General features: G+C 42.4%; 3 protein-coding genes, 1 long non-coding RNA gene and 2 other non-coding genes across 14 annotated transcripts in view; 3 read left to right on the top strand and 3 right to left on the bottom strand.

Moving 5' to 3' along the window:
* Nucleotides 1-178: 178 nt before the first annotated feature.
* pigc (phosphatidylinositol glycan anchor biosynthesis, class C) lies at nucleotides 179-3876 on the bottom strand. 4 transcript variants are annotated; one of them, XM_076087443.1, is made up of 3 exons: nucleotides 3766-3876; nucleotides 2225-2456; nucleotides 179-2120 (listed from the first exon to the last, which is right to left on the bottom strand). In XM_076087443.1, exons 2-3 carry the CDS (start codon nucleotides 2450-2452, stop codon nucleotides 1473-1475), a joined length of 876 nt encoding a protein of 291 aa, XP_075943558.1. In that variant the 5' UTR covers nucleotides 2453-2456; nucleotides 3766-3876; the 3' UTR covers nucleotides 179-1472. The 4 variants fall into 4 exon arrangements, with proteins under 4 accessions (XP_075943558.1, XP_075943559.1, XP_075943557.1 ...); XM_076087444.1 differs by lacking the exon at nucleotides 3766-3876 and adding an exon at nucleotides 3601-3728; XM_076087442.1 differs by lacking the exon at nucleotides 3766-3876 and adding an exon at nucleotides 3156-3541.
* LOC142946316 (uncharacterized) lies at nucleotides 2847-9367 on the top strand. 2 transcript variants are annotated; one of them, XR_012953060.1, is made up of 5 exons: nucleotides 2847-3401; nucleotides 5058-5279; nucleotides 7413-7624; nucleotides 7830-7909; nucleotides 8647-9367. It is a non-coding gene; the product is annotated as an uncharacterized LOC142946316 (long non-coding RNA). The 2 variants fall into 2 exon arrangements; XR_012953059.1 differs by having other exon boundaries at nucleotides 3153-3401; nucleotides 7830-7905.
* Nucleotides 4001-4119, top strand: LOC142947185 (5S ribosomal RNA). The gene has a single exon (XR_012953278.1). It is a non-coding gene; the product is annotated as a 5S ribosomal RNA (ribosomal RNA).
* LOC142947173 (5S ribosomal RNA) lies at nucleotides 4849-4967 on the bottom strand. The gene has a single exon (XR_012953266.1). It is a non-coding gene; the product is annotated as a 5S ribosomal RNA (ribosomal RNA).
* On the bottom strand, nucleotides 5361-9899 carry tmed5 (transmembrane p24 trafficking protein 5). The gene is made up of 4 exons (XM_076087446.1): nucleotides 9554-9899; nucleotides 8984-9081; nucleotides 8665-8851; nucleotides 5361-7598 (listed from the first exon to the last, which is right to left on the bottom strand). The coding sequence occupies exons 1-4, from the start codon at nucleotides 9740-9742 to the stop codon at nucleotides 7380-7382; spliced, it is 693 nt and encodes a 230-aa protein (XP_075943561.1). The 5' UTR covers nucleotides 9743-9899; the 3' UTR covers nucleotides 5361-7379.
* Nucleotides 9900-10962: 1063 nt separating this feature from the next.
* suco (SUN domain containing ossification factor) overlaps nucleotides 10963-20574 on the top strand; it is a 39621-nt gene continuing 30009 nt past the window's right edge. For all 5 annotated transcript variants that reach the window (XM_076087432.1, XM_076087431.1, XM_076087430.1 and 2 more), the window contains exon 1: nucleotides 10963-11210. In XM_076087432.1, the coding sequence (XP_075943547.1) occupies nucleotides 11158-11210 (53 nt within the window). In that variant the 5' untranslated portion in view covers nucleotides 10963-11157. The remainder of the gene's footprint in view (nucleotides 11211-20574) is intronic.

Genomic DNA, 20574 nt, shown 5'->3' with positions numbered 1-20574 from the left:
ACAGTAGTTATAGTTCTGGTGTGTGTTTTTAATGTTTAACTGATAGCTAGAATGAAAACATATTGTTTATATTGAAACATAACAATTCCAGTATTCACATTGTAATGTTGAATAAAAGGAACACGATGAGTTATCGACTCTACCTTTTGTTAAATAAATTGTTACTATGACAGAGGGAGAAGTGCTGCTCTGCTGTTTTATAAAAGCTTTCAAAGCAACGTGACGGTCACACAGGTGTTTCTCATCAACCGGCAACGCCTCTGTGACGTCACTGACCCTAGTGCGGCGCGGCGGCGGGAATGCAACATGGCCGTCGGTCCCAACAGTTCACAATAACTTAAAACAAATAAAAATAAAAGCAAACAAGAGGGAAATTACAAGACAAAAATAAATAATGTAACAACACAAATGGCCAATCACGGTTAAAGTGCATAGATATGCATAAAGATAGAGGGATTTTTACATTGTATACTGTTATTTCATTTACACATTCAGCAAATACAGGAATAGTTAAAAATATATATTTGGCCATAATAATAATTATTCCCAAACTCTTACTTGTCCTCCAGTTGAAGACCAAACTTTATAATTGCATATATTCTGAATATTTTGATCATTATAAATTATACGATATTGAAAAGCATCTCCAAAGCTCCTCGTTAATCTACAAGAAGAAAAAAGTACAAATACTCAAATTAAAGTTAGACCTTTGCTGTATGAAGTTGTTCTTCATTTTAATACCTTTAGCCTTATAGGAGGAATTAGAAAATAGAGGTAACTGGTTTTTAAGTGCATTAGTGGTGTACTGCAGCAGTTTTCTGCTCTGTGTGATGATCAACAGAAGCAGGTTTTCATGAGTTATACTACATTATTAGAAAGCTGTCGGGTTCATTAAAAATAAAATAAAATCTCTCGTTATTGTCATTAATTTCTGAGCAGCGAACTCGCCTTCATAAATAACATGAAAACTTCTAAAAATCAGAGATGAATGCATCATGTACCACTGAAAATACATGAATTAATTATTGTTGCATTACACTCCCACTGTAGTAAAAATTACTGGTAATCCTTAACTTTTATATTAAATAACATCTCACTCAAGAAACTTTTCTTTATTACAAAACCCTTTAAATTGTTCATTTAAACTTCCGTTTCATTTTAACAGTTTGCAATTCACCGGGTTAAACACAATGCATCCGTCCATTCATACACGACACCAACAACACACTGTACACAACCATAAAAAACATGGAACACCTCCCACAGATTATTAAAACATCACCGATATCAAATAGGTGCATCACAATGTGATGCAAGTCAGCATCTCTTGTTAAATTCAGAACACTTATGAAGCTAATAGCAGCTTGAACATTAGAGTATAACAAGTTGTTATGGCTGTCCAAACAGATGTGGACCGACGATGAAGGAGTTCAGTTCAGACGACCGTCATGTGGTCCTCTCGGCTCGGTCCGCTAGTGGCCGAGGTCCTCGTGGATCTCTGCCTCGTCCCAGGGCCCCTGGATGTTGTCCTTGTGCCTCTGCAGTCTGACCAGCAGCAGCGGGCAGAGCAGCGTGACGCTCCCCAGGGCCAGGGCCAAGAGCACGGCTCCGCCTGGCCACTGGGACCCCAGACCTGCCACTCCTGCAACGCACACTCCCACACACACCCCGGCGAACTGGCCGGGGGCGTTCCCCCTCAGCCTCTGCAGCAGGCAGGGCCACAGGGCGAACACCAGCAGGGCGCAGGTGAGCATGGCGAAGGTGTGCAGGGCCCCGGGTAACCTCGAGGCCAAACACACCGAGGCGAACAGGGCGGCGTTCAGGGAGAAGCTGCCGGGAGGTGATGGCTGGGCGTACGGGAACGACACCAGGTGGGCCAGCAGCATCACGGCCGACATGGCGTACACAGTGTCGGTGCTCACGGACTCCGTCAGCGTCTTCAGAACTGGCGAGAAGCCAAAGGTGAAGGAGAGAAAAATGGTGGCGCTCTGCAGGTCAGCCAGTCGGGTCCGGGGCTCGCAGCCGGATTCGACTGGAGCTGGCAAGGCTCGGTGCAGTCCATAACCCAGCAGGGCGCAGACGAGGCTGGTCCACAACAGTGTCTCAGGGGACAGCAGACTCTGTGAGGACAGCAGAGATGTGGAGGAGTTATGCATTTGATATATATTTTTAAAAGGGCACAATGTGCTCTACGAGGAGCCGTAGATCTTTCTGGAGCCTTTACCTGCTCCATGTAGAGCCAGAGGGTGATAAAAATGGCCACGCAGGACAGCTGCTCTCCGACAAAGCCCGCCTCTCGCACCACGGCCCAGTAGCTGTACTGCCGGACGCCCTCGTTCCTCCGCAATTCTTCAAGGAACCGCTGGTCCACGTAGTTGTCGGGAAACGCCTGGCACTCCCACAGCACCTTCCGCCAGGGCACAGCTGGACCCGGGGCCCCGTCTGGTCCCATCACCCTGAACACAGTTTGCCATCCACCGGGTTAAACACAATGCATCCATCCATTCATACACGACACCAACAACAGCAAATATAGATACATGTAGATTAAAGAATAGCAAAGGCTACTTGGAGACAAAAAAACTGACAATTTAAAGGGTATACTTATAAGGATTACTCTAATCTGTAACCACATTTTAAATAATTATACATATTTTAACATCACTAGGAAACATGTGTGTGTGCTGGAGGAAATAGGAGCCTGGGAACATCTGGATGACTCCGTATTGTGCTTATCCACTGCTTTGAGAAACAATTTCGAAGTCAACATTTACCATTATTTCACCAAACACGTAAACTAGCTTCACAGACGAAGCTAGACTCTGTGTGAACGAGCCGGTTTGTGCCAATGTATTTGAGCTTTTACGTTAGCTTCGAAGCTAACGAGCTTATCTATCGTGTAGTGAATGTATTGCGTGATTTTAACAGATCTTTGAATCATACTTTGTGTTGAGTTTGCGGTCCAGGTGAACGCATCTATTCTGAACAGGATCTCAACGGTTGGCCGGTGCTGCTAGCATGAAGCTGTCGCTACTTCCGGCTTTGACTTGACTATAGAACCAGACGTGCCTTATGTAACAGTGTGATTATGGACAACCATTGGCGATCTTTTAAACAATCTCCCCGAATATTTAAAAAAATTATTTCTGACCTACCTGCGATTGTATTTTATTCGGCGCCGATGCTACAATCTCCTTCTGTCATTATACCGGAAGTGAATCAATTTATCATAGAGCTCACAGCGCCCCCTGCTGGTGGATTGTTTTAAAGACGAAAGGCACGTTGTTGATGTTTTGTTTTTGTTTTTTCTTTGACGAGGTGTCTGTGTGGACCATAAGTAGCCCCTATCCTGCAGAAAACATGAGACTGGCCAACCCACAGAACAACATGCCTGCAAAAAGGTAACTCATGCATATTTATTCTGATAATGCACTTTTAAATACATTTCAATCAATCAAAAAATGTATTTGTCACCTAGTGGGCACACATGAAATACAGGGACTTAAATACAACACCAAGACATAAAAACAATAAATACACTCTCTAAAAATCTCCACTAAGTTAAAAAAGATTAAAAAACAAACAAGTTTGTACTCTTACCATTTAGGAGAGTGATAAAGGAGTTTGAATTTATTGTTTTTTAGCTAGTGGAAGTCTGAGATGTTCCACATGGCAGGAACAGAAACTGTAGATGTAAAAAAATTGGGAACAATAAGTAAGATGGATTCTGCTTCGTTCTATAACTGATTGTTGTTAAGATCCTACCGAATTTGATGTGCAGTGCCGGTTATTTCGCTGCAGACGTTAACTCCCGTGTCCAGTACATTTCTGTGTTTGACCGTGAGAGAGATTGATACCAGCGCGTTTTTTTTTTTTCTATAATCGTCATTTCCAAATAACTGCACACTGTTATCTACAGAAACATAACCACAAAATATCTTACATGTCTTGACGCTTAACTCAAACCTCTATAAGAAGCCCTTTGGTGGGCTGTGTCTTCGCTTACGGCCATACCACCCTGAACACGCCCGATCTCGTCTGATCTCGGAAGCTAAGCAGGGTCGGGCCTGGTCAGTACTTGGATGGGAGACCGCCTGGGAATACCAGGTGCTGTAAGCTTTTATTTTTTCCCACTCCTCTTTATAAAACAGCAGAGGGCGCTGGAGCTTCAGAATGTCCTGGTTCTGTCTGAGTGACACCTTGAGGTGGTCCGTTATTAGCCTGTAGTCAAATGATTTTGTAACTATGCACTATTTCTTCTAAAGGCTAATCTGAAATTAGACAAATTGTCTCATGAATGTGATTTGAAGTTAGCTCATGAATGAGATTTTGAAGGGCTTTAATTTCGAAATGCTACATCAGAATGTCCTGGTTCTGTCTGAGTGACACCTTGAGGTGGTCTGCTATTAAGAATGAGGTTCGGACCGCCTACCTCATTGACATACGGACAGCGCCATACAGAAATACATTTAAGGTGAACAGAAATGTAGAAATAGATGTATTTATTTATGTCCTGTTTAGGTATCAACTTTTATTTATTCATTTCAGCATTTAAATATTTCTGTATTTATTTCAGCATGTATTTATTCATTCATTTCCGTATTTATACATTTATTTATGCATTTATCTATTTATTCTTAAGAAGTTTTTCGTCCTCCATAGCCGACAGGCAGACACAATGGAAGTGGTCCTGGTCAATGGATTACATCACGTGACTTGGTACTTTTTGATATTGTTTATTTAAAAAATGACGATAAACTCTCAAAAAAAACAAAAAACGATGAAGTTCTCCACCGGAGAAGCTCCAGAGCCTCTGCTGCTTTGTAAAGAGGAGTGGGGAAAAATAAAAGCTTACAGCACCTGGTATTCCCAGGCGGTCTCCCATCCAAGTACTGACCAGGCCCGACCCTGCTTAGCTTCCGAGATCAGACGAGATCGGGCGTGTTCAGGGTGGTATGGCCGTAAGCGAAGACACAGCCCACCAAAGGGCTTCTTATAGAGGTTTGAGTTAAGTGTCAAGAAATGTAACGTGATTATGTTTCTGCTTTTGTGTGTAGTTGTAGTTCTAGAGCAGAGGATCGGGTCGTGTCTCAACACAGACGGTGTTTCCAGAAGGACGGGATCATCCACGCAGCGTCCGATGACCAGAACAGCTGCAACAACCACTTCTTCTCCTGTCCGTTCTCCCGGGCTGCTCAGCGAGTGTCTAATCATCACATCTCTGCAGCACCAGATCCAGAAGACGCCGCCGGCTTGAAGAAGCCCGAGCTTTCCTGAAGGTATCTGCATAAAGTTTGATATGCTGCCTCCAAGTACAGTACAACGATTCAAGATCAGCAGGAACACACAGAAGTCAGAAAGAATGTAGGATTGTTTAATATATACACATTTGCAACTACAGGACATTAGTTGAATAAATACCACATTAGTAGTAAAAAAATATTTTACTGTTGATCCAGAAACTTTAACAACCTCTTACTCAGTAACTTAGAAATACTTTGTAGGCTTTTATTTTTGTAGAACAGATGACAAATAAATCAGAAACTGCAACTTCATATTACTAATCCATCACTTATAGAATCTCAACATACAGTACTTAAATTAAACACTGACCCCACCACAACATGATGGTCGTAAGCACTGAGGATGAAGATGAGGATGATGATATCTTAGACATCCTGTATGTTATTCCAGCGACCCACAATACCAACACACTAACATTTCAAAACAATCAGACTGCTCAAAGTTTGGTTTTACAGCACTTCCATTGTAAGGCTGTTTAAATGGAGACACTACAGGTGAAAAGGGTACAAAAATAATATATAATCAATACCACTAATAAATATTACTTATGGCAATTCAATTCTTTTTTTGTATTGCAAGTTTTCTGAAATGTTATGTTTAAATATGCGAATGAGGCATCTTTTAATATGTGGTAATTTGCATTGAATAAAGCAAGGTTTAATTTTGTTGTCAGATTAGAGTTAAAATGTTTTTATAGAGGGAATTATATCACCGATCATATAGCCATAAAAAATATATATATTTTCTATTTTGTCCATGTTTTCAGGAATAAAATGTTGAATAAATCTGGCTGAATTATATACAAACAAACCCCAATCGACAAAGCAGTCAAATAAATGTGTATTTTTGGATGTTTTCTTTCCACTAGTCTGAAAGAAGACATGATATGGAAGCAAAATAGCCCAAAATCTCACAACTGACCGGTGCATGAAAAACACTAGAAAACCAAATGATATAAAACCTCTTGAGCAGCTCCTTCACTCACACACGCCACAACAAACTGTGGCCCTGATTAACCCACAAAACAAACTTTGGGGCCCATTATGCTCTAAGAATATAAAGACAAAAACAACGTTGTTCAAACTAAATACAGAGATACAAGCATTTTAAAAAGAATGCCGTCGGAGCCGCGGCAGCGAACGGACTCGCGCTCATTGAACCGAGCGGTGTGGTAGCGGTCGTGACCTTCCAGGTGTCGGGGAGATAGAAATAGACCCGGTCACAGGAGAGACAGGCAGGCGGCAACGTCTTCACACAGTAGGTGGCCGTAAGCAGACACCCGTCAGCAGCAGTGAGGCTTCACAGAGGAGGGCGGCTGCCATCCGGGCAACGAGCCACCGCGGAGGAGAGAAGTGCCGACGTCGGTAAGAGACGCCGGTTCCTTTTTCTCCTCCTCCAGTGTTGGCATGAGCCGGGAAAGTGAGACTGGATTTATAGAAACATAAACGTCCGTGGCAAAGTATTCTAAAGACCTCACAGACCGGCAGCTAAATACAAGCCACTAAGTCATCATAGAAACACACAAAAGGTACATTTATGAGTACAACTTCTTTAAAAATGGGAATACTTGCTGATATACTGATTGAACTTCCCACTCTTATTTGGCAGAAATATAAAATCAAATTCTTCAGACACCATATCTTCATCTAGTTTATCTCAAATAAAAACATGTCCAAAGAAAAAAAAGGACATTTTTTTTTTTTGCAATTGGCCACTGGCCCAGTAACTTAAGGCTCCGTTAGAAAAACATCAAAAACGTGCTCGTCGCTTTCTGTGACGTTAGGGAGGACTATAAAACAATATATACGTCTTAAAGAGAGACAAAGGGACTTTTCTTTCTGCAGCAAAGAGATGGTTTGTAAAGTAGACGGGGTGATAGTTCTAAGTTGTTCCCTAAAACTTCAGTGGGCTGAGAAGCAGAGCAACAACAGAAGTGCCTTTTGTTATTAAGGATGTCAAAATGTCTGTTTGTGTGCATGTGTATAGAAGAAATCTTATGTTAAAGAGATCTGAGGGGTGTGTGTGTGTGTGTGTGTGTTAGTTTCTCTCTCCGTCCTTCCTTTGGGAGGGTGCTGTTATGTACGAATTTTCCTTTTATCTTCAAACAGCGAGCGGACCAGGTAGACCTGAATCCCCGAGATCACCATCATAACGATGACGTTAACCACCGACCAAAGGTTCACCCGGTCGAAGTTGCTCTCCTGGATGTTCCTGTCGCGAGCCTCGAACGCCCGCAGCACCGTCTGGATGTGCACACTCTTGCCCAGCCGAGCCTTCACGTTGTTGATGGTGTCCTGAGGAGGAGAGAGGAGACGCACGGGTGAGTTTGACACAACCAGACTTAATCTCCACAGCGGCTGCACCCATTCCCAGTCTGGGGAGGGGTGAGTCATACCCACATTCTACATCCACTGAGTCAGACTAGATTGACAGAATCTGAGAAGACAAATTATATACTTTGTTCCTCTTAAACTCACTAAATGCAAAGCAGAGTGATCAAAAATGAGGACTGAGTTTGTCAACAGGTCAGGTGTGTTCCGCCTTCCATGGGAAACCAACTTCCTGCACAGCTGGGAGATCCATTTCCTGTCTTTAAAGCCAGTGAGTAAGTGAGGCTGATGTGACTTCTGACACAAATATAAAGGCAGTTCCTAGTGACGGGGCGTTGCAGGCTATTGTGGTGCAAGCTGAGACAATTGGCTTCCCTCACCCAATCGGTGAGAGTTCATGTCATTGTGTATTCTTGTGACAGTCTCCTGACTTTGCATGTGTAAGGGGTTTTTTCTGTGTCCCTGGTGGGTTTGCTTTTAGCCGCGCCAACATGCGTTTCCGCCTACTGTCTCACAGCAGGGGGGGGGTAGCTGTGCCGCGCTGCTGTGGTCCTGCTTGGTAGCAGGACGACCACGGTCAGAGCCCGTGACCGTCTCCTCCTACGAGATCAAGTGTCCTCAGCGGTTAAATGCAATGTGTTTGTCAGCTAGTTAGCGTAGCTTCATTAGCGATGCTATTCTTCAATAAAACAGTCTGATCAACAGGATAAACGGACATACAAGTGGATCGGTTATAAAAAAAAAATACTGTAGGGAAGAATGGTGCAAACAAACAGCCACAGCGAGCTGAAAAATGGCTGCAGGGCAACTACCTGCCTGTTGGGTCACTTTGCACTGTCGATTTCATGCTAAGAGCATCGGTGGCACAGTGACAATTATTTTGCTGGTGGACAAGAGAAGGAAAGTCTGAAATAACCTTCTCACAAAAAAAACTATTACACAACTACTCTGGAATGGGTTGCAATGTCAAAATCTATATTTTTCTGAATAGCATAACATCTGTGTGTCTCAGACCGGCTGCATCCCTCACCATGATGTCTTCCAGCTTCATGTCCAGCACGTCCGTTCCCTGGACGTACTCCTTCCAGTCCTCCACCTCTTCATCATCTCGGTCCATGTTGTCCAGGATCAACTCGAAGAAGACGAGCTTCTCGGAGACGGTGCTGAACGTGTTGTCGAAGCACAACATGTAGTCTCCGTCCTCGGTGTCGACAACGCTGGAGGGAAGCACAGGCAGTGAGAGCTTGCAGATGTATGCGTGTAAAAAAAATGCATGTTACAACTGCATTTCGTTGTGCATCTCTGTGTTGCATAATGACAATAAAAAGATTCCTTGAATCCTAACATACGTGTGCACTCCATCTGACTTGTGATAGTCACTGAACACCACTTGGGCAGAAGGAGAGGTGATGAAGAAATCCACATCGAGACCTGCTCCATCTAATACCTGCGGGATGTGAGAAGTAAAGAGGACAGAGGAAAACATCAGAAAAGAGAGACGTGGAAGCAATAAGCCACAGGGTGGTAGACACTACAACTGAGTACAAGGTGTGGGATTTATTTCTCCCACAGCCAATAACAAAGAGCAACTGCCTGACACCAGAAAATCAGCCTCATTCAGCTGTCAGCTATACACTGACCGGCTTAACAGGTTTACTCGAGGTGTGTGTGCCCCCACTGGCTCTACTGCTTTAATACGATATTTGCATTTTACATTAAAGTATACCAGTGTGGTTTGCTTTAATTGGATCTGTAAACGGGAACAGTAACCACAATAACAAATAAGTTGAATATGTTAATGTGGTATCTCTCTTTGGGTGTTATCACTGATGTGGCAGACAGACACAGAGCTAGTTTGGCTTCACTCACATACCTTTTAAATTTCATATCCCAGTTTATGTGAGTATATTTATAATCACCTGATACTCAATCTCCAGAGAGGCATCTTTCTTCATGGTCTGGAAGAAGCACTCCTTGCGACCGGCTGGCAGCGTGAACGTGAAGTCTGAGTCCAGAGACTGAGAGAAGGAAGCCAGCACCACGAACCTCTCCGAGACCAGCGCGACCAACACGGACAGGACGAGCACGACCACCCGGAGTACCTCCATGGTAAAGCCTGCGCGTCTTTAAAAAAGTCCCAAAAAGAGCCACTACGCGGTGTTACGGAAGCTAACCGCGGTGTAAATAAGCGGGTTATGTTCGCCCAAAACTTCACTTCTGTGTGAAAATGTTCTTCTCACTTTTTAGTACTGACGACTGTCGAAACCTCAGGACCCCGCCTGATAAAAAAGAAAATACACATTTTACTTGTTACTTCACACAATCTCAGATCTATTCACCATTTTATTTCACGTTACTCTGATTAATATGATGTATTTATAAGTTTATATACATTAGACAACCAACGATTTCAAAAAAAGAAAAAGTGCAGGCACATATTTAGCCAGCTTCTCGAATTGCACTCTGGGATATGTAGTTATCGTATTCAACGTAAGGCTAAACCTTCACAGGGGTAAACAGAAGAAACCGTAGATAGTGTATTAAGACATAAAATTCGTTGTTTTAATAATATTGTTATTTCACAATACAATGTACACATTTATTAAAGAAGGAAAGGATGATTGACAATATATAAATACACATATAAAGATGTGTTTTTTGGGGGTTCAAGATGTTTCTATGCTAAATAAAAAATATGTATTATTCCAGTTTATTTACGTTTTAATTTGAATGATCTCTGGAATTCAAACTAAAAGTTTCAGACCCATTAAATAAAACAAAAAAATAAATTGATAGATAATGATAGATGATATTTATGATAAATATATGATACATATAACACAATTTAGCTCCATTGCAATCGGCACTAAACAACGAATGGTTTGTTTTTGAAATACCTTTTTCTGGATGTTCTTAAATATACATTTGTGTACTTTATGAAAGTGTTGAAGGGGAAAGTACACAATGTTCACATTCCTCACCGCATTCCTCACTGCACACCTCATCGAGTAATTTGGACTTTCACATGTATTACCAATTTACAGAATCAAAGGTTGCAGCATTAGTCATTCATATTGAAACGTTTGACAGCAGAAGATTGAGCAATAACATTTTAAATGCCGCGTGCTTTAGTGGTTTTAGCTTGTCAAGACATATGTGACGCGTTCTGCTTCCAGCTCATCCTCAGTCCAAAGGGGGCGTGTCTCGTCAAATACGGTGTTGCTGCGTGTCCTGTGATTGGCCGACGTACACACAGCTGCGATTTGATTGGTCAAACCTGGAGAAAGGGTTGAACATACCGAGAGCCAGCTACCTCCGCCACAGCAGTCGCTGTTCAAGCCGAGTAAGAAGCGGACGACTTGTTCCGCACAATGAAAAAGGAAAAATAGCACACCTTAAGTGTAGGTTTTTAGCCACAGAAGACAGTTGGAGTTAACACGAGTCCTCGGCCAACAGACAAAAGCTTAGAAGAGATTAGAAAAAACTCCCAGAGAGCGAGGATGTTGGTCCCCGCGGGAAGATAATGAAGAGGCTGCGCGTTTTGTTGGTGTGCCTCATTGTAGCTCTCCTGTGCTGGTAAGCTAATATCTCCATCTCCATCTTCGTAAAACCTTCAGTAATTACACGTACGACAGATGACAGCCGTGTCAGCAGGTTGAACCACCTTTAACGACAACTACACCCCTCCGTCACGTCGCTTTCTGCCGCATTATATCCGCCTGTCATCAGTGTTCAGTGACATGAATCCTCCATGCTACACGGCTACCGTTACCAAGCTAGTTACAGTGTTTAATTGACCTGTAACGTTGCCAGAAAGAGGAGCCTTTTGCATGTTTTTTGTCTGTACTTGACACAGCTGGTTGATAAAGTTTGTTTACTTGTGTTTTTTTTTTAGTGGTGTTAGCTAGCCAGCTGTTGAATAGCAGCATTAAGCTAGCTAACCCTAAAGCAGTGAGCTTGGGCTGTGAATGAAAACGTTACTTATCTGATGGCTGGGGACGTGAATAAGTTAAATAAAACTAAGAAATAATAAAGTGACGAGCTGCTTTCTCATTGAGATTTAAATATGGTGCAATTCTAGCCACCTCCTTCAAATAACCATTATTTTACAATAGGTTATATATCAATTAATGGACTAAACCATCTTGAAAATTCATCAGTTAGAAACACCCAAACTGATGTCTTCAGATTGTTTAGTTAGTTTGGGCATCACATTTGAACCCACAGTTACTAAAGTTATAAGAAATTAAGAAAAGCAAGATTTATTTCTGTATTTGTGGAGGAAATAACCTGAATATTTTTGCATTGTTAAAACTGGAGTACCACATTTAATTGGATTTATGTGGGTGGACCAATAAGTGTAAATACAGCATACATAAGTGTGCAAAACTGTGAAGAGCAAGAGGCTACAGCCTGGTGAAAACAGTGTAAATGATTACTTAAACATCATTATACTAGATGTAACGGATCCATTATTACATTCAACAATGTAAATATGTTTCATTATAAAAACATGGTGTGTGTAGTCTTCTCTCCAAAGCACTCGCACTTGTTTAATCTCAGAGGACAAGGCAGGTATCAATAATACGCAGAGGGTTTGTGAAATGGGATTAGCGGTCCAGCTAACATGCTACCTTTAACCAGATTGGTGACTCAGGAGCAGCTAACCTTTCATCGTGTGGCCTGCGGACTGTTTAGTCTTTCTCCGGAGCGGTCATGTTGTCCGCTCTTATACATCACCATGACATTCCCTGACAGTGTAGATGGTGTTTGTTCTTTGGGAGATCAAATATCTTGTTTAAAAGATTATCCTCACAGCATCGTAAACAGATTTGAATGCTCATATTTTATTGAGCACGACAAGGATGAGATTTTTGTAAGGATGTAATCAATAAGTAACACTGTCTCAGGTACGCAGTCTGGTGTGGTACCTTCATGGTATTTGCAAAAGAGACGCAAACTGGTTTTAAAGTCTAAATAATTGGTCAGACTGAAAGGAGAAATACGAGCTCACTGAAAACAGCCCCAGGTAAATCCTCTTCTTACTCTGTTTGTAACCTTTGTACTCTTTTTTTTTTTTCTGAAGAATGACCACATTCCGATAGACTTGATTATTTGAAAAGAGCTCAGATAAGATGTAGTGTGCCTTTCTATCTTATAGCAGGCAAACAAAGTAGAAAGAAGAACATGAGAGCATTGAAACACAGCAGCGTGAAGGTCAGTGAAGCAGGAAGACCGACTGAGGGATCAACACATTTGTAGTTGGTCATTTAAATTCAAGAAGTTTCCAAGGGGAGTATTGAATTAAATTGAGGCAGCCTTTCCTAATAGTTCATACGTGATTACAGCCTTGCGTGTTTGCTCGCTTAAAACCTCGGTGCACTCGCTCCACTTTCTAACAAACTACCTAATGACCGAGCAACCACACGCACACTTCATTACTGATGCAAACCCCTTTTAGCGTGCTGCTGTCGGCTTCTCACTCCTCTGTGCCAGCTCTCACACTTCCCGTTGGGAACAGGGAATGCAGTCCCTGCAGTGATCCGAAGGTTTCCAAGGCAGCCGTAATTTTAGGCAGAAAGGGGCTCTGTATCGGGAGGCTGAAGGCTGTGAGGGGCGGGTGGATGCATCACTCTGTCGTCGTGACTGCAGTTTTTCAATAACCTTGTGCAGATTCCATGCTTTTCTTTGCTCAGTGAAGTCTCTGTACATTACTGTCAGACGGATGGAGGTGCTCAGCTAGAGGTCTTTATGTTGTGCGTGTGTGTGTGTCACGCTGCTGTCGTCGGGTCTGTCGACATCAGCATCACTGGAGAAAGTGTGCATGTGTACTTGAGTGTGTTTTGTGTACACACATTTCCAGCCATGTAATGATGGTTTACCACGTACATTTTTTTGTTCTCCTCCGTTTGGAGTTTAGCTTCTAGACGTCGGCTGAGTGTGGTGGTGCGTCTCCTCTCTGCAGTAACACATTGTTGGACTTTCTCTCTGATAGCTGGCATCTTCCGGCTAATTCTATAGTCTGCAAAACGACCTAAAATAAACAATTACATTTATTTCTACAGGAGCACGCATCATCTCATTCTGTCCCTCGTGTCAGTCATTAGTTTCACAGCCATTTGAAGATTATTGTTATTATGCAACACGATTAGCACTCATGAGATAAGTGCAGCCCACTGTCCAGCTGGGGACTTCATGTTTTAAAGGTGCTGACTCACCTGGTTGCTTAGTGTCTTTGCTGCTGATTGTTCTTCCACGTAATTAAAAGACTTTGATGTAGTTTAAAGTGCTGGAGGGTACTGCTGTGTGTCTTGTGCTTATCATACCCAGAGAGCTGTTTTTCGTGTTTGCGCTGTATGTTTCGACACCAGTCCGGTAACAGAACACCGTAGGGTTTAGCCTGTCGGACCTGTTTCCTCTCCTAGGTCATCTATAGGATGAGGCGCTCTATAGGGGCTTTCATCCACCCTCTGCTGCCGGAGCGGGATTTCCCAACTCATGGCTTCAGTTCTTGAGCAGACCCCGTCTGTGAACCTTTGTTTAGCAGCACAAATACTTTTAGATTCAAAAAGAAAACCAGAAGAAAGGCCACAATGAGTTAGCAGGCTAATGGCGTTTATCAAACACAGCATTAGCTGAATTCCTCTTCACTGCAAACACATACACACACACACACACACTGAAATGTTTTGAGTAAGCAAACGTTTAATACTTCTTGTCTCCGTGCCCCTCTGTCTGAATGGTGTCCTCTGGTACTTGCTCAAAGGCAACGTGAGCACGATGCAAAGGAGCCCAGGACGTAGTCAGAGGACCCTCTCGTTGAAAGAACTATGCGTTCCTTTCAGTTGTGACCACATTGTAAACGTTCCCCTTTTTGGGGCAACTGTTGCATAAGTAGATCCGCCTCCTCATGCCCACGTGTGCAAGTACTGCTTGTGTTTCCCACCAGTAGACGTCCAGCAGCACCTGGACTGGGAGGAAAGGACAGAAGATTTGATGCTCTAAATGAGACACGGAAACACCAACAGTTACCTCACATGACTGATCAGCTGCTTCTGCTGTCCATGTCTTCCTGGTTATTCACATCAATGCTTGTCTTTGTCTCCAGACAGCATGAAACTGCTGACAAGAATGAACCATTAAAACTTGCCCAATTGTGAACAAATTCCTGAAGACCTCTCCATTGTTCTTATGGGTGAGATGACAACTTGTCTTGTTCACAATCTCTTCTTCTTCTACTCCGTTTATGTGTAGATAACAGCCACGCATAGCCTTTAGTGACAATTTATGTTCAAAACTTCACTGTAGGAGACTTTATTCCCTCCAAACCAGCTGATGGAAACGCACCTAATTAGCTTTTTTTTTTGCAGCATATAAAAATCTGTTTGTGAACTATATGGAAACACAGCTCGTGAAACAGGGGAGGCTCTGTGGGAGTTTTTGGCTGTTCCAGCCCTGAAAGCAGAGGCGGGAGGTTTGGACTTGAAGCCGGCTTCGGGACATGACGATGTCGCTCACTTAAGCCTTTTCCTTGAAGCTCATCAACTCGTTGCGTCCAGCTGCTTTGTAGCCTTTACGGTCCTGTAGTGCCGTGTGGCTGCTGTGATGTGCAGCGTGTGCGTCTACACATGCTTGTTTTTATTTCTCCTCTTCGCCGTGCCTTCATCAGACCACTCCTTTGTTGTGCCGGTAATATCTCACATGTCAAGGTGTAAACACCTCTGGTAAATTTCCCTAGTTGACCTATTTTGACTATTTTAACCGCATGTTTGCCTTCATGGTGAGGTGGTCAAAAGAGAGTGATCAGTAAATAGTCTAAGTCCAGCTGGAGGTATTGAGATCTGTTGTCTTTTATAGTCTGAAGGACATTTTTCATATGAATAGTGAATGAGTTGCAGATGTCCAAAGCTAATACTTACTCATGCATAAGCGCCAACATACGACACAGTCACGCTATGTAAGTCATGTGGATGACCAGATGAGAGATGCATGCATTCATGATATTGTGTTCAAGTCTGTAAATCATCTTATCCTGGAAATGATTAAATGAACCCACACAGTGCAGAGCGAGGAGTCGATGTATGTTTGTTACTAAGTGGTTATCTGATTGGCTTCTTCTGGACTAACTCTCTGAGCAAAGATGCAGCAGCATATCTCCGCTCTCACCTCAATGGTTTCTACGCATATTCATTTAAAGCAGTGGTGAACTTTAAAACAATGGAATTGGATGCGTTTCTAAAGCGAAACCAAAAAAGCCCCGGGGCTTATCTGTTGGAGCCAAAAACCAGCAGAATCCTCCTCGGCAAGTAAAACCAGACCACTGCTAACTGCTTACTTGTTGTTTTTCTCTAAGTTTAATCAAAGCTCATCACATAATGTGTCTGTCTGCATTTTCAGAATTCAATTTATAAAAACAGATCAGATTAATTACTTGATCAGCAGGAAAAAATATAGATTAAATAAAAATGGCAAGCATTTGCCGGTCTCATGCTGGTTATTTGTTCTATTTTATATCATTTGTGATAATAAATTTCTTTGCTTTTTTTTTTTAATTGATGGACAAAATAAGCAATATGAAGACATCGCTCTTGGTCTTTGGTAACTAAAAACAGACACTTGTTATTAGATTTAACTTGTAAACAGTATAGCTGGAAATCTATGACATATTAAACAAGCAGTAATAATAGAATCAAATGTACTTCTGGATTGTAATCCTCTGGATACGACTACTTGTATTTTTGTGACTGGGTCCGATCAGCTGCCAGTGGGTGCATCGCACCATGTGACTTATGCTTTATGGATAAAAGCTTCTGTTTCCAGGACTGTTGGCTCATAGAGACCGGAGGCTTAATAACTGAGTCCATCTCTGTTGTTGTAGCAGAGGTTAGCGCTACAGGCTGTGTGAGGAGACAGAGCTGGACCGGCACTGCAGAGCAAACCATTGTTCCTGCCCACTGGCCGTGAAGGCTGCGAAGGCTGCCGGCCTTCCTGTCTCCCCGCTGCAGGGCTCCACTCTGTGTCCATGCTCTACGCTGGCAGCTCTTCACAACGTGAGACACGTGAAGTAGTGCGAGTGAGCCTACACTCGAGGTAGATCCAGTGCTGGGTGAAGCGAGTACACTCGGGTGTCTACGGTGAGAGCTGAGCTATTCTGTTCATTACCGATTCATCTGCAGATACTTTCTCCAATTAATAAGTTAATAAAAAAATGGCCGCCCCACAGCCGAACATGACACCTTCAAATGTCTTGTTTTATTCAACAAAAAGTCCAAATAATAATAGTTACAAATTCATTTTAGAGGCTGGAGTCAGGATGTGGGAGGGTTTCTACTTGAGAAATCACTGAAATGATTCATCAATTATCAAAATAGTTGTTTTTCTGTCGATCTACTAATTGTTGCGTCTAAAAACAGCTCTTTCATTTTAATTCCAATAGATTTTACATATTTTATTGTAATTTTCTTCATTTATCTTTCTTGAATTTTGCAATAATTGCTTTTCTTTTAAATTTAAATATATTTATGTTATGCACAAATACAAAACCAAAGCAAATTCCTTGTGTGTGATACTCGTCAGCTCTTCTTGCATTAACGTTTCCCTCCATAACTATAATGAACATACGATGCTTGTAGTGAGTATTGCTTGTGTGGTGCCTGCTGAACATCATCCAGTCAGACTGAAGTTTATACAATAAAACAAAGTTTAGTTTTGACTTCTCACAACTGTGAACAGAATCATTGATTTGGTCGAGGAAGAATTCTTGGACTCAGACTTCATTAGTCTCTCTGATCTTTTTACATCTGCTTTTTGTTTTTAGTTAAGGCTCAAGTCAACAGAGACAAAGTATCTTCTGTTTCAGTTATGTGTCCGTTCATCTTGTCTCTTACTTCCTCATACTCAAAATAGTTTTGAAGTGTGTGTGTGTGCAAAGGTATATCTTGACCTTGCAACTGTGTTCGCTGCACATCATGTTTTTGAGTCATGAACCTTCATTACATTCTTGCAGATTTGTTACTAAAGAGGTCGACATGAATTGTTGCAAAGCTTGCAAAAAAAGTCAAATTTGGATTCTCTTCTTTACTTCCTGGTCAGCAGGACCTTCTCTCCAGGATCCTGTTGCTTGCATAATGTTTTTCTGGGAATAAGAAAGTCAGTGAGAGTTGAATGCATGCCAGTAGCCGGAGGCTCAGCGAGCGGTTAGAAAGAAAATGCCACTGTTGGATAACCGCGCTGCGAGTGAGGAGATTGTTTGGTCTTAAAGGTGGAGACTTGCGTCAAGACGACCAGTACAGATCGATATGGTGTGTGTCTGCCTGTGTGAGGAGAGGGCAGAGAGTTAATTAATGTGACTATTGAACAACTGAGCGTTCAGCTCGAGCTTGTTTTTGTGGTTCTACACGTCATTACAAATATTTTTCTCAAAAGCAATCAACAGTGCAACTTGTTTACCAGGTTTTTAATTGTACGTTGAGTCTAAAACCATTTAAGACTTGAAAACTTTCCATCTCAAGTTGTTTTAACCCGTCTCTAGACATCTCTGATACCCGGATGCTGTGTATTCTCTGAGGTTTTGTTAGTTCATTACACTACAATCCGAGGTTGCTTTGCTTTTTTCCTGCAAAGTCACTATTTCTCCAGTCTTGAAAATGCTGTGGTTTCTCTTCTCGTCCCCTCCCCCTCTCTGGCTTGCTGCTCTTCTCTGTTTACCTTCTAGTTACAGTCCAGCCTGCTTGAATAGTGTGTGTGTGTGTGTGTGTGTGGGGGGTGGGGGGGGGGGTCTATTTCTCTTTCTTTGTCGAAGGTTTAGTCGTTACGTATGTGACTTTGTGCATGTCTGCCATGTCTCTGTGAGGGCAATGTACAGAGAGATGTCCTGTGCATTGTTAACACACACGGCTAAAGAACATCGTGTACTCAAGCCAATAACGGCTGTTTTTTTACAAAGATGGCATATAAAGTCAGACCAGTACCATCAAATCTACTTTCATCACGCCGCCTGCTGAATGCAACATCCAATTATCTTATTTTAGGCCAAAATAATTAGATTTGTAATGGACATACAGTAGGCTCATTGTTTCAGATTGGGTGGATATGTAGGTGCTCGTGTAAGAGTAGAAAGTATTGTTCAAATCTGAAATATCACAGCATTCCTGTCTGTTGTATGATTATTTATTTAACGTGGTGTTTCCGTGTTCGTTAGGAGGCCACTGTTCACTAAGCAGCAGCAGGTTGGGTACACTGTGTACTTTGGTGAATGTTTAATGAGTTTTTGTTCTCCTGCTGTGCCGGATGATGCGTACATACTGACCAGGCATGCACCCCCCCCCCCCCCCCACCCCACTGGAAAAGTGGCTTTCCCTATCAAATGTCATTATATCACATGACTGCGTCCTTCGGTCCCTTTGTCCCGGGTCCATGTTCCTGATGTCAGATTCCCAAACCTCTCTGATCCCGTGTGACTGGGACTGCTGCGATGCTCCACAGCGTCACAGCGTCACCGTACTGTAGCTGTCGCTCTTTTGACGAGCTTGTGTGTTTAAAATGTCACTGCTGATGAATATGCAGGCATTTAACAGATAGGTAAAGATATAATGGAAACATTAAATCATATAATTACTTCATTTCATAACCAGTAACTTAAATACATGTAAAATGTAGGCTAAGATTGACACATTTAGATGTTAAACACAGGTGGAAGTGTCTTGAACCTGCATTCTCTCTAGTGTCCACCAGGGGCGACTCCTCTGGTTGTATAGAAGTCTATGAGAAAATGACTCTACTTCTCTCTTGATTTATTCCCTCAGTAAACATTGTAAACATGAGTTTATGGTCTCAATCTCTAGTTTCAAGTCTTCTTCAATACAGCATGATGTTCATTTAGTAAATGATGGTATTAAATGATATTATCTAAATTGTTGCATCAATGATTTCGTGGACGGCGCACGTATCCATGATTAGTTTTGGTTCTGGATGAGAATGTCCTTAATGTCAGCCGGTTGCAGGCCTGTTAGCTGAACGTAGCCCTTCAGCAGCAGTCGTCCTTCCTCCAGGTGACTTGGCCTTCTTGGTGTTACTCAGTCGAGCGTCCAAATAGAGGTGTGTCTGTTCTCTCACACACTACATCCTAAAGAGGCTCCTGTGTCAAAGGTTGAAGGATTTTCGTACGTCACAGAGCAAACAAGCTTCACAAATGGCTTAAACTGTTGTGAATCATAAGAGCATGTGGTCTTTCATTATATTAGACGACCTGACGTGGTTGATCAAACTGTGATTATCTGGCTTTAAGAACAAACAGGATGTAGTGGTTTCGTTCTGCCAGGAACTGCTGGTCATGTGTTCAGTCTGATGGTATTTTAACGGGAATAGTAAGAAAGCGACCGATCAAGTTTTCTTCTGAACTGAAAGTGTGACATCTGTTTGTTGGCACTATGCTGTTCCATTGCTTAAACAGAGCTTCATTAATCCAAGCTAATATCACCACATTTTACTCATTTATTCCCTTAAAAGCAGGTGGTGGGGAGGTATTTTAAGCTTGCCTGCAATTATTTCAGACAGGCTTTATTTCTCTACTCCTCCAATACAGCAAGTCGGCTCACAACCACCACTCCAACAACATTAGTAGCAGCGATGCTACTAATGGGGCTAATGTGTCTGCAGCAGCAATGTAGAACACATCCATTCCCATCCTTTCCCTTGGCCCCACTGTCGGTGAAGTCTCTACAAACCGAGCTTCTCCGTGCTATTGATCTGCTAGGGGGAGTGAAGCTGTGCCTGAGATTGGTAAAGATGCTTTGAGGAACATGCAGCGGCCAGCAGAACATCTGGTATCAACTGTTCATTTCTGAGTTTTTACTCTAGATTAGAACCATATTCATTTCAGGCAGAGGTCCGAGCCGTCGCTGTTTCAAAGAAGATCTGGTCGTTAAAGATTTGAGTTCAG

The sequence above is a fragment of the Anarhichas minor genome, unplaced genomic scaffold, assembly GCF_050575085.1.
Source record: "Anarhichas minor isolate MPS153535 unplaced genomic scaffold, ASM5057508v1 ptg000010l, whole genome shotgun sequence".
NCBI classification, from domain to species: Eukaryota; Metazoa; Chordata; class Actinopteri; order Perciformes; family Anarhichadidae; genus Anarhichas; species Anarhichas minor.
Note: the sequence above shows the minus strand (reverse complement) of the source record. Positions and strands in the feature narration are given on the sequence as shown.